The sequence below is a fragment of the Styela clava genome, chromosome 12 (genome assembly GCF_964204865.1).
Source record: "Styela clava chromosome 12, kaStyClav1.hap1.2, whole genome shotgun sequence".
In the NCBI taxonomy this organism is placed as follows: domain Eukaryota; kingdom Metazoa; phylum Chordata; class Ascidiacea; order Stolidobranchia; family Styelidae; genus Styela; species Styela clava.
This window is the reverse complement of record NC_135261.1, coordinates 14001705-14015475: the sequence shown is the minus strand read 5'-3', so window position 1 is coordinate 14015475 and position 13771 is coordinate 14001705. Positions and strand designations below refer to the sequence as shown.

Below are 13771 nucleotides of genomic sequence, written 5' to 3'. Positions count from 1 at the left end.
ACTGTTTTCAAAAGATCCGGAAAGTCGCGCAATGTAGATATCATCTATTGGCAGGACTGCTTGGTGTCAAGTCCAGAAGTCATCTCACTTGTGTTTCACTGTTTGCGGACAGCACTTCGATGATGGTGAGTGATAATGTTCCGTTATCAATTTCTTTAAATATTCATAAGCTCTCCATTTCAATGGAAAGCAGATGACAAACTACTGTAATTGGTAGGCCTAGGCGTAAGACTACTTGCAGACTTGACTTATAGCAACTAACCCCCAAATGTACTCCATTTCATGTTAAAAATATGAAAACAAAGTTAATTTTTCTCAAAATTCGAACAAAGACTTTCGTAGGAATCAAATTACACCAGTTTTAAGAACATAACAGGTTCCACCCGATCATTATCAAATTAAAATTTATATTCTCAAGACCTTTGTCACTTATTGAAATAAATATATCTAAGTTCCCATCCGTACGATGTTAATAATTACCCTTATTGAGATAATAGGAGTTTCTGTTTATAACGTGAATCACGAGCTCACGTTTACAGTATTTAATTAGATTTATGATCGACGTATATAAATACGACTCGATATCTTTCAATAAAAAAGCTAGTGTGGATAAATGTTTTAAGATTTGTATTCTGTGTGTTGTGGTAATTTACGAATAAAAACATACAGAGATTTTTAACGCATCTTCATTAACGTGGGCATTGAAGTTGAAGGGTGAACGGGTGACTTGCAAGTTCTGAGACAATCTACGAAATAGCAATATACGGTAACATCACATTTATTTACCAATTATATATGCTATAGACTTGTGTAAAGAATTAATCATCAGTTGCCATAAGGTATTGATTTCCTAGTTAACAGGTAATCTATTATTAGGTGTGAAATTATTACAAAGCTAGTGCAGGATCATGATATCGAATGAATCTGTATCCATTATCTCACAGATATGGGTGCGACCATGGAATAGATGGATGGCAAAGTAAAAGTTGCAACAAGACCACAGTGGCACAAGACCTCAGCTTGCGTGACTTGATAATACATCCTTAGTATCCATTTATTGATGATAATCGTAATAACAAAGTAACTTGTGATTACTGTGGATTGGTGGAGATAAAGTGTCCCTTGTGCTTGAACGAAAGCAACTTCAATACGACCCTATCAAATTTTGTTTTTGTTTCGATGGGTCTGGTAGTGAAGGTTTCAGTCTAAAGTTGGACACCGATACTACAACCAAATACAGTTGCCGATGAAACTTAGCGGTGGTCTGAAAGAAAATTCTAATGGGTAGCCGACTAGCCGCAACCTTTTGTTTAAAGAATATTATGAGATATGATTAAGAGTCTGAAATTTCATTTGAGAGGGGTGTAACCCAAGCTAATTTGCAAATGGTATTCATGGTACCAAATGTATCACACACTTTACAGTAATTATAAATTATATTTGAAAAATAAAGCACATTAAAAATGTATTTTCAAAAAACAATTGGTTTTATCTGCAGATACCAGGTTTATATTGAGATTGACCATTTTAATGCTAAATTTCCCTTAGTCAAAAGGCACACTTGATTTGCAAAGATTTTTGAATGTGCACAGTACACCAATTTGTCTAATGTTTTGATTCCATAGGCAGGAGGTTATGGATCGGTGCAGCTCAGGATGGGATATTTTTGCCCATAAATGCACATTACGTATTTCACATGAATCCATCGTGCTCAGATTCGACTGTTTTCAAGGTCTGAACGCTCCAACTGCTTAATATTATTGGTACACTAGAGAATAGAGAACTTTCAAGGTGGCATGCATGGGTCAGTTGGAGTCGCTAACATCAAGATATCTATACGCAAGGATAAGATAACCTGGAAGTAACACGCCACAATTTAGAGTAAAAATGTATCTGCCTCCACAGCCCTTCCAAATGGAAGATATGATGCCTTAGGGGTAATTTCTATTAAATATTTTACAGTGGTTCTAGTGAAAAAGGGTATAGGCGGCTTCTTTTAAACTAAAGTGTGGTAGGTCTAGTCGAAAGACACATTAAATGTTTATGCTAACAACTGCAAAGTGATATTGCAACGCATACAAGGTAACAGAATTTGTTGAAATGGTCCTCTCTGGGGATGGCGAAAATTCAAATATTGATGGGACATAGGCAGCTGATAATGGGTTATCTCTCCTTTTTCCTGAAAAGAAATTAAACACTAATCATCATTTGACAGTGCCAACTGCCAAGTTTGTGTATCAGACCGGTAATAGATTACCTGCTAACTGACAAAACAATCAGACAACACCTTCTGAGCATCAATGAAGATTTCCTTCCAATTTAAAACGCAAATATGCCTACCAATGTCGGTAGTTTTTAGAGGATAGGATTTATCTGGTGAGGGAGGATTGCAAGGTGCAACATCGTACGATTACCATTCTATGTCGGGATTAGTTAGCCAGTTATTTTTTTCATAAGCATGGACTTGATGGTGGGGGGATGTCGTAATCGACCAGCGGTCGTGTGAACCACCCTCAGTGGGAAGAGAGCTGTAATCCTCTACGCCTAGCCCAGGCCTACCAATAACAGTAGTTTGTCATCTGCTTTCCATTGAAATGAGGGAGCTTATGAATATTTAGAGAAATTGATAACGGCACATTATCACTCACCATCAACAAAGTGCTGTCCGCAAACAGTGAAACACAAGCGAGATGACCTCTGGACTTGACACCAAGCAGTCCTGCCAATAGATGATATCCACATTGCGGGACGTTCCGGATTTTTTGAAAACAGTGGCATATAACTGAAGATCCATTTCGTTGTCTATAGTACTATACGCACAGCCAACGGAACAATACGAAATAACCTTTTTCAACAGCCAAACAAAATGGAAACGTTTAATCCGACTTAAAACTGACAGGAGCCAAATGGACGTTTTTGTTTTTTTGCCGTACAGTAAACAAAGTCACGTGACCCGTGCAAGTTCTCTATAAGTTGAGTGAAAAAGAGGGTGTGAAGTAGAGGTGTATCGATACCACTTTTGTCGCCGATACCGATACGCCGATATTCGGAAACGACCGATATTCCGATACTATGTAATTATCACCTCAATTGTGCAGGGCGGACGGCTTAAAACAATAGTCTTTGAGCATTATTAATAGTGCACATTTTTTCGGATCAAAAAAGAGGAATGTCACATAATAAGAAGTAGATGTTTGGGATCCAAATGCGTTAATTGGTTCAGATGCATTGAGAACTGGTGCTAGTTATTTCGGTGCTTTATTAGAAAACTAGTAGGGATTTGGCTATTGTTGGTGGTAAAAAAAAATAAATGTTTAGCCTACTTATCGTATGAAACTGATACATTGAGTAACGTGCGTAGGATTTTGGGCCAATATAACGTCGTTTTTTAAATTTTACACATCGGAACATCCATTAATATTCGATTGATATAATTCTCCATAATTACCATGTAATATTAGAAATTTTAATATAAAAATTCGGTAGCGAAAATACCCAAATTGATTGACCCTGTTTGACTGATAAATGGCTTAAAACAGGTCAGCGGGTGTGGGAACGGAACGTGCAATCGCTCATAAATCAAGATCTATCCAAACAAAAAATAATTTTCAAGATTAGTCTTCTAACCTATTTTTTTAAAACATTCTGAATGATATTTAGAAGCTAAATATATATATCGGAAATATCGGTCCAAACTTAGCCGATACCGATACACTTCGAATTACGAAAAATTGGCCGATATTGCCGATACCGGTACATCGCTACATCTCTAGTGCGAAGGCCAAATACTAATAAAGAAAATAATGCATTTTTTTCAAACACGAATGATGGTATTATACCTCAAAAACGTTGGTAGCTTGAGTCAATCTTCAAAATCGGATGAGGGCTTTTGTCCATTGTTTTGTAGAAATAGAGATACCATATGACTCAGCACCATATTGAGATTGTCTAGAAAATACGTAATGGCCAAGATACCAACCGATTTTCTCAATTCACTGTGTATTCATTGTGTTGTTTTGCGTGCTTTTTTGTTTAGGGGAAATCAAAATATCTTTGCTTTGCCACTTTGCTTGGAAATCTTTGCCACAAACTGTCATTGAAATTCAAAAATGCCTTGATATTATATTTATTTACGTACACTAAATTCTTATTTCCACTCCTTAGTAAAACTGAGTTACATTTTATTAGTCGATTATGAATGAAGATGTCGTTCACGCAAATATTAACTTAAACCTTCTAGGTTTGTCATAAATACCTAGGATATCTCGTGCTTACAAGCAGAAAGCATCTCAAAACGCTATCACCGAGAAGTACGTGCACCCAGCGCACGATATATGTGGCAATATGTGTTCTCGATGAATTGTATGGAAAAAACTTATGTGTGACAGTCATTGACAGATCCAATAAAACGTGTATCTACTATCTATGCGAAGCTACACGCGGCTATTTTATGAGTTGCTTAAACGTGTAAACTTGTATATCTGCTATAAACTACAGATCATTTTGTATAATTAGTACGCTGGGTAATGGTCTCATAATATACAACTGTTTCAGTGGACCTTCGTCGAACCCATGGAAAAGCTTCATCAAACCCCAGGGATTCGATCGAACCCAAGTTAAAAAACACTGCTTTATATGCAAAAACCCAGGCACTAAACAGAAGGCGTCATTCTATAATTATTTATATTAGAATGTATCAAATTTCATATGGACTACGCGATGATCTTAGTTTAATTAAATTCAACTGAATGTAACTTATGAGTTGAAATTGATCAAGCTGGATCAGCCGTAAACGTGAATAACGTTACTGTAATAGTTGTACATAGCGACTTTCGCATAGCACACGTTAGCAAAATCAAAGCGGAAGCCGTCAACATCAAGAAAAGAATACTGCCAAGAACATAATAAAAAATGAATAATCTTCTTCCAATCTTTTAAGTTGTATGTTGGTTAAAGCTGTTCTAATGTTTTCCACCTTATTGTCTGATCTATTGCTAAACCTTCGCGATTCCATGCTAGATTTTGAGTTTCTAGCAATGAGATAACGTAAATCAAGGCTTCCCAACTCATCATCTTTAAATAAATTCAAGTTGAATTTATTGGTAAAAAAAACTAACAGAAGTCTCAGTGAGAACTTTTTGAATGCTCGTTATTCACAAGCGCCAATATCCAATTTAACACTAATCCAAGCACTAATCTAACAGGTGCTCTTCCAATTATTTCAGTTTTTCCAACAACATATGAGAAGTGCAAAAACTTTTATTAATGAAATAAATGTACTTATTTAATATAATTAGCACTTTATCTGTACCCAAAATCGCACTGTGGGAACCCTTGACGTAAATAAAAGGCGTTCATTTCGGGAAAAAACTATTTCTTTGGAAATCATTTATCGTAGTGCATCCCAACCAAATTCATTCCTCATTTTATTTTATTATTTTGAGGTATTATAGTCGCTTTTTGATAGTATTAGGAGCATCATTACTAAGTTTGAGTTGGGTTGCGCGAGACTAACTTCCTATCTTTTCTCTATGCCTTTATATTAGTGGATCCGTATGCGTATACTGCAAGGATACTGTAGCTGGAATAAACATGACTATTCTATTCAATTAAAGAGTCCAGCTGCACACTAACACAAATGTATTTCTGTACCGTTTCGTCCGACCAGAGTCAGACTTCCTCGGAAAAGCAGTTTACAACAATGGCAAAAAATAAATTTGGTAAATGGATTTGAAACATCAAATCAAGTATGACGTAATGCATAAACATTTAATTTGCATTTAGCCGTAAAAGTAATGATGGGAAAATTAGAACCACAAATATCAGTGGAGCTCATTTCAGATGTTCGAGGTTCTCTAAGTGCCCATAATTTTAATTACATTTAGTTACCCATCATTTTCGTAAATGCAATAATAAAACTTTTTTTTTTAATTACATCTGAAATGAGCTCCACTGATATTTGTACGAAACGTTACAGAAACGTTAATCATTACTAAAGTCGTATTAATAGCTCAGTGTTGTTAGATATTTACAAATGACGTTTTTTTTTCGTTAGCCAATGTTATGATACCCTACTCTGATAATCATTTGAACTCCCTACTCCATTGCCAGTTTAAAACCTTACAAGATTGTGATACAATACATACTGTTATTGGGTAAACTAATGCTGTTATCAAAAGTAGGAGTATGAGATTATCAATGAGGTATTTCTTTCGGTGCAAAAATAAGTCAGAATAATATATGTAATAACTAATGTCAACAACTCCAAGACCAAAATAAATTCCATACTGCCACGCCTTCTAATTTGTCATTCCACGAAGTTGTCGCAGCTCTTGGGCTCATTAATTGCAGCTTTTTTATAAACAGACCACGTAGGAGAAGAGCCACGCGTCACACATAAACTGTTAAACCGAGGAATTTAAGATTCATTTTTATTTGTATAAAACTGCTCATGCATTTAAATAGCAAAACGTGTATAGGCATAGATAGAGCACATTCTCAAGCCAGATTCATCATCACCTGCACTTGTATACAAAGCAATCATCTACATTGTTCTAAATAGCATTTTTCATTTAAACACAAAATATCAGAAAGTATATTGAATATAAATATTAAGTTTTGGGAATAATTCCGAGCAAGACGAAAAAACAAATATACCCACATTTATTTCACATTTTACTCTGGTTGTTAGCAGTCAATTCATTACCACTGAACTTGGCAATTATTGCTATTATACTGAATAATATTTGCAGTACTTATTGAGATATTGAGTTCGAGAGATAGTAATTAGGTATTAGAACAATAGAAATATGTTTTCATATATGTCAATTTTTGCGAACGTTTGTTTTTCTCAGATATTCTTTAGTGCGTTTGACTTTTTCATTCCTATGATTTTCATTGGCCCAATCAGTGGCTTTCTTGACGGCCAACCTGTAATGTTCAATTGCTTCGCCGAGTTCATTGTTTTCGCTGTAGGCAAGTGCAGCATTGTGATGAAAATGTCTGAATACTCGACGTTTTACGGCATCGTTGTTATATTCTTTTTCCATAAGTTGAATGACGGATAAGTTGACCGCCACAGATTTCTCTTGAATATCACAGTAGTAATAGCAGAGAGCGACGTTATATAAACACCAGATTTCGTTAATGAATTTCACTTTTGACTCTTCATCTGCAACGCATGGTACCAACTCAGACATCTCCAGCAGGAGGGGTAGAACACAACAGTTAATGACTTTTTTCATCATGTTGTCCTCTTTGGTGATTTTCTTAATAATTGATGTTATTGTTTCTACAGTCTCCTTTATTCCCAGAACAGAGAAATTGCGTTTTGCACTGATATGATGGAGTTTGGAAGCAACATAAAAACAGATGATAGAAATAATATTCAACTGTTTTTCCGCTAATATACTCCCCATGTTCATTACATCTTTTACTTTACCAACAAATTGTCGCAAAATATCATCTTCTATTACAAGTTCTTCTAAACTTTGCGTCTTCAGATGTTTGCATATTGAAGCCAGAGCATTTCTCACTCTGTCTCCACCTTCCATGTTCTTGTCGCGAATGTCTGTCTACCATTATCTTATTGTAGAGTGTCTCCCATGTTTTACTAACTACTGATAAAACGTTGGCCCAATCGTCTTTAATTTCTTCCGGTATTGCAACCACTGTCGAATAAAAAGTTGAATATATATGTTGACATTTTGTAACAAGCATAGAGCACGAAGTCTAAATCTGACCAATCAACCAGTAGAGTTTTGACTTATAGCACGTTGATTAATATTGATAAATGTCAATTTCTCAAAATAAAAAGAACTTATTCAGAACCTTCGTTTGACAAGAAAAAAAAATATGCAAAATTGAAGCACAATATTCTGTACCTTCTTTCCGGTATATGCGGATAAATTTGGACGCTTCTTCATTTTCATGTAATAGTGCTTCGTGTCCTTTATCAGCCATTTCGTTGAGTTGATATATGTCCATCGTTTCTGTGCCTCCGCCAGAAGTTTGGCTTTCTGTGACCACAGAGAGTCGTTATTCCTACTTTCAACCATGAACAGCCGTTGTTCATGGCAACAAATATAAAGATAAAAATCGGTAGATAGGTTTGATTGGGATTGGGAACAAGTTACATTTATTGATAAAGAACTAAAAGAAGTCTCAGTGAGAACTTTGTAACTAACATCCCGATCCAATTTTAATCCAAGCACTAATCTAACATTTCCTCTTCCGTTCATTTCAGTTTATTCAACAACACACGAGAAGAGCAACAACTTGTACTTATTTAATATGATTAGCACTTTATCTGTTGACCCCCTGAGTTCCCGCCGTGGACCCCTGTGGGTCCACTTGGACCACGTTGAGAAGCCGTGAGGTAAATGAACCGTCATTTCGGGATCAAACTGTTTCGTTGGAAATCATTTATCATATCGCGTCCTAACCTAATTAATTTTTATGGTCGCTTCTTAATGGTATTGGAAGCATCATTACTAAGGTCGTGTTAATAGCTCAGTGTTGTTAGACAATTACAAATTTCCCTAGCCAATGTTATGATACCATAAACTCATAATCATTAGAACTCCCTACTCCATTATCAGTGTAAAACCTTACAAGATTGTGATACAATACATACGGTTATGGAGCAAATCAATGCTGTTATCAAAAGTAAGAGTATAAGATAATCAATAAGATATTTCTTTTGGAAGAAAAATAAGTCAGAATATATATGTAATAACTGAAGTCCAAATTTCCAAGATCAATCTAAATTCCGTACTCGCACGCCTTCTAATTTGTCAATCCCTGAAATTGCAGCAGTCTTTTGGCCTCAATAATTGTAGCGTATTTATAAACAGACCCCGTAATAGAAGAACCATGCATCACACACCTTCTGGCAAAAAAAATCAATCTTCACTCACTGAAAATTTCAAAGCAATTGGTCCAGTATTCGAAGAGAAAAGCGATTTTTTAAAAATGATGGAGACAAATAATAACAATACCAACATATTATTGAAACAATCGTTATGTCCAATAAACGTGTCCAATTATGCAAAACAAATCAAACCTCATCCTTTAACTTAAAAAAAAACAAGCAAACATATCCGCTCATTGCGACAATTAAATTAGCACTACTCAACGGCAAACTTCTAACACTAAATAAATAGTAAACAGCCGACTGGCAATGATTCGAAATAATAAATAAACATGAATAAGGGAAAAGCCTGATAAAGGGTTTTGTTTACGCCGACAGGCCTATTCCTGCCCACGGACAGATGATGAAATTGTTTTAAAAAGGAATAATTTTATGAGCGGTCAACCATATAAGAAACCTCAATGAACGATATCTCCTAAAATAAACACGGTCAAATATATACAAAATAAAACAAAGAAACTTTGTCTATAACATGTTATGTCGAGATGCTAATTAATTAATTTAAGTCTCTGCTTAATTAAGATAGGTATTTAACCCGATGTCAGTCATTCAAAACTTGCACAAGGTTTTAAAATGCCAGCTCAAGCCTCATAAACGGCGCTCCAGAAGTGCGTGTACAAATATGGAGGTAACTAATTTGTTGGCCCACTTTACATCAAGGACTGAAACCTACGGTAAGGGGTATATGTACTTGGCCAACACAGGAAGTCCGATTTCAAAATATAACAAAAATAAGGAAAATCTTAATAAAGTTATGGCTTATTAACCCAAACTCAGTTCACATACTACGGGAATAGTTATCCTATAAACTTATGGCAATGTGTAGAAATATGAACCAGCTTGCAATATTATTTACAATTACCAGAATAATAATGAACGTGAAAGACTTCTAACATTTTTCCACCCATGTTTGTTTTTTGCCTAGACATGGGCATTTGTCACAATATTTAAACATAGTATTTGCCTGAAGCAGCGGGCTAAGATTTTTTGCAATCTTGTAATTTTCATGGCATACGACGCATCTGTTATTGAAGCTGACGTTTGCTATCTGTGCCCAAATTGTGCGGTACTTACCCCCGTGTCTATTTGATACAGCAAACAGGAGATTTTATTATAACGATGACTTGTAATATCTTGTCACAATGTAATTGTTTGTCGGTCAATGGTACAGAACAGTCACTCTAAACTGCATGGTCAGCGAAAGTCATTTTGCTGTCACCGATTTTGACAGACCGATCTTGATGGGCGAAGTACCAACAGTTGAAAAGGTGGATTGGTCTTCTTGTACAAGAGCTTTTCTTACTTGTAATTTTGTAATTACTGTGACGTTTCCAGTTGGTTTTGATGAATTTGGCAGTTTTGTGAAGCTGGGTAATTTTTGCTGCCCAAACATACTTCTATAAAAAAACACGATCTGCATTGCGGTGATAACAATATTGTCATATCATCTCTATTGTACATATTGAATTATGTCCAGGTACGTTTTAATAATACTCCTACACCCCTCTCTTTGAAGTCTCAGATGGGCGATTTCATAAAAAATACAAAAAGGGTAGGATTTGGGTCAAGTCCCTGCTCCCTTGGCACAAATAGAAATAGCTACTCTGACTTCAAGTTTACTGGTGACGCGGTTTATTAGTTTTCTATATTCAACTTATTATTTAGTATACTTGCGTGATTAACATACAGATCTTCCGTACAACGGAAATTTTTATATTAATTTATGGCATCATATTACATCAGTGGTTCTCAACCTGTGGTACGCGGAAGCTTTCCAAGTGGTACGCGAGCAGCTTTGAATAATTGCAACAATTAACTTTCGCGTTCGCTGAAATATGCTGTCAAAGCTTTCTTTTTATTTTCCATACTGTATGTATTCACGGAATGGCGTTTATAGTGCTACCAGTACTTGTATTTAGAGATCGCCCTCCCCGCTACTGCCCGCTTTAAACGAAACGAGACGAGCATGTTTTTGCACTTAGTTCTGAAACGAAACGAGAAGAGCACGTTCTTGCACGTTTTTCGTGTAATGTCACGATGCGTCTGCATCGAGAAAAATCGGACAAGGCGAGTCGAAAATCGATATACGGATGTTACAAGTGCTACCTGCAGGACGTATTGGTTGATCGGCATACTCTTAAGTTTTAAGGCTAATTCATCAGTAATTTTTTGATTGTTTATTTATACATTTCGAAGCGAAAGTATACCTCCGAATACATCAAATATGGGTTCATTGCTATTGAGCAGAATGGAGAAAGTTTACCGCAGTGCGTGGTCTGCATGAAAACCCTTTCAAATTCAGTAATAAAACCGAGTTTGCTTAAACGACATCTAGAATCCAATCACGCAGATAAAAAGAACCACGATAAAAGTTATTTTGAGCGACTCAGGGAACATGTGAAGCGACAGCGCATAGACCAGAGAGGTCAGTTTCACCAAACGAATGCGGGGATTGTGAAGTCATCCTATGAAGTATTTCTTCTCGTGGCTCAAAACAAGAAAGCTCATACCATCGCGGAATTGCTTGTTTTGCCAGCAGCAAGAATATAAGTCAGAAACCTGATTGGCAAAGAGTCCCTGGCAAAGTTAGATCGTGTATCGCTTTCTAACGATACTGTGAAACACGGATCAAAGTAATGTCCCTTGATATCGAAGATCAAGTGATTGCTGGAATGAAAGGATCGATGTTTGGGGTTTTGCTATACAACTTGATGAATCGACTGATGTCACCAAGTGTTCTCAATTACTCGTTTAGGTCCGCTTTATTCAGAATAATTCTGTGCAAACAGAATTATTACTGAGCACGGATCTGTCAGCTACAACAAAGGGAATCGATGTCTTCAACGTTTTGGCCGAACTCTTCACCCAAAATGACCTGGATTAGGGCAAGTTGGTTGGATGCACAACTGATGGTGCTCCATCCTTGCTTGGTCGAATTTCAGGGTTCTAATCGCATGTTAAAACCGTATCCCCACGCGCCACATTTGTTCACTGCTTCATCCACAGGTTTGCTCTTTTTGCCGAGGTGCTCCCTCCAGACCTACTGTCATGCTTGGATCGAATAATAAAAATGGTGAATTACGTCAAAACATCTGCTCTTAACACTCGACTGTTTGCAAGATTGTGTGAAGATTTGAATTCAGATCACGGGATCTCGCGGAAATATCACTTGAAGAGTCTTTGAACATCGACAAGAACTGTTCACATTTTTCCAGGAGACAAGATTTCAAAAGGATTTGGAAAACGAGGAGTTTATATTACAGTTGGCTTACTTATCGGATACTTTTTAATCTCTTAACGATGTGAATCGTACGTTGCAAGGGCCAGACAGATCAATCCAAGACTTTGTCTCTAAGCTTGAAGTGTTCGTTCGGAAGCTGGACATTTGGATGAAAAATGTGGAGAGCAAACGTTACGGAATGTTCGAATTCCTCACCACCGTTTCGTGGGAACCAAATGAAAAATTGTCTCAAGAAATTGCAGAACATCTAAGATTGCTAATAACGGAACTGATGCATTACTTTCCGCATACAATATGCTGCCCATATATGGTTAATCCGATTTTTGTCAATCCCGCACTTCTACCTGTTGGAACTGGTGAACAAGAAGAGATAATTGATATCCAAGCTGATGAAACTGCAAAAAATGAGCTCAGAGAATGCTCTTCATCACGAATCAATTTCTGGCTAAAATTGTCTTCTAGTTACCCGACACTGGCCCGTAATGCTGTTCCTCAACTATTGGTTTTTCCCTCCACTTGGGAGTGCGACCAAGGTTTCTCAGCCATGATGACAATTAAAACCAAGAGCAGAAATTGCCTAAATGAGCCTGGACATGATTTCCGATGTGCTGTGAGTGTAGTCAAACCATGGTTAACTGAATATTCACTGAACTTATTTCCAACTATCTATAATCAAAAGAATTATGGTAACACCTAGTACATTGTGAGCTATTTTGGACAAATCCCACTCGAAAAAATACATTACCTGAAAATCGAAATTTGAACGTTGCACAGTTGAAATTCAGATTAAAATCTATTCTAACGAACTGTGGCATATTTGAAAGCTCTGTTACCTTTCAGCGGCTGTATTCCTAATTAACAAATGGGATACAACTCGTTATTGAGACTCGTGGAAATGTAGGAATTAGGACAACTTTCTATACCGCAAGTCCAAGTCGCTCATGCCGATACCACTTTATTTTGTTTTCCACTTTCATTCTCTTTGTTCTCCAGTTTGAATTATATGATTAAGCAAACTCACGGTCATCAGAACACGAAACTTTGCATTCAATGGGAAAGGAAAAGTTTATTGCCTTTCTAGACCGTGCTATTGGATTTAATTCTGCGGGAACTTGAGTTTTCATAACCGCCGATTCTTCTTCCCGTTCCCGAAATGGTAACTATATTTGTTTAAAAAATGGTTAATTAATCAGGTGAAGCTTCGATTTAAAACAAGGGCTTGTTTTGAATCAATTTGCTTTATTGAAATAACCCTTGCATAGCCGTGAAACCGCATAAGCTGCCAGAATTATATTTTTAGCAATGTAAGTAAAAATTCTTGTATTGTATCTTTGCAAGTTTGTATCTAAACCAAAGTCATACGATTTTAACAGGAATATTTATCCGAGATACCAGAGAGACGTTTCGAGTGAGAAAAATCATGAAACTTATTTAATCAAGGGCAGCCATCGGCAAAACGAGTGCGTTATGATAATGAGGAATATACTAAGAATATACATCGGCGGTGACCTGATTTATTAAACGACGAGACAGGCTATGCTAATTGCAAGACCCCTCTGATGCAATGATGTCAAAAAAACCAATCTGTTATGACCCCA

The 13771-nt window shown here is 36.5% G+C and overlaps 1 protein-coding gene and 2 pseudogenes across 1 annotated transcript; 2 read left to right on the top strand and 1 right to left on the bottom strand.

The window, feature by feature from the left end:
• Positions 1 to 6439: 6439 nt before the first annotated feature.
• LOC144430745 (uncharacterized) lies at positions 6440 to 9333 on the bottom strand. The gene is made up of 3 exons (XM_078118817.1): positions 8919 to 9333; positions 7884 to 8018; positions 6440 to 7670 (listed from the first exon to the last, which is right to left on the bottom strand). The coding sequence occupies exon 3, from the start codon at positions 7551 to 7553 to the stop codon at positions 6825 to 6827; it is 729 nt and encodes a 242-aa protein (XP_077974943.1). The 5' UTR covers positions 7554 to 7670; positions 7884 to 8018; positions 8919 to 9333; the 3' UTR covers positions 6440 to 6824.
• Positions 9334 to 10401: 1068 nt separating this feature from the next.
• Positions 10402 to 11733, top strand: LOC144411709 (zinc finger BED domain-containing protein 5-like; annotated as a pseudogene).
• A 69-nt stretch (positions 11734 to 11802) lies between these two features.
• LOC144430594 (zinc finger BED domain-containing protein 5-like) lies at positions 11803 to 12870 on the top strand (annotated as a pseudogene).
• Positions 12871 to 13771: the final 901 nt, after the last annotated feature.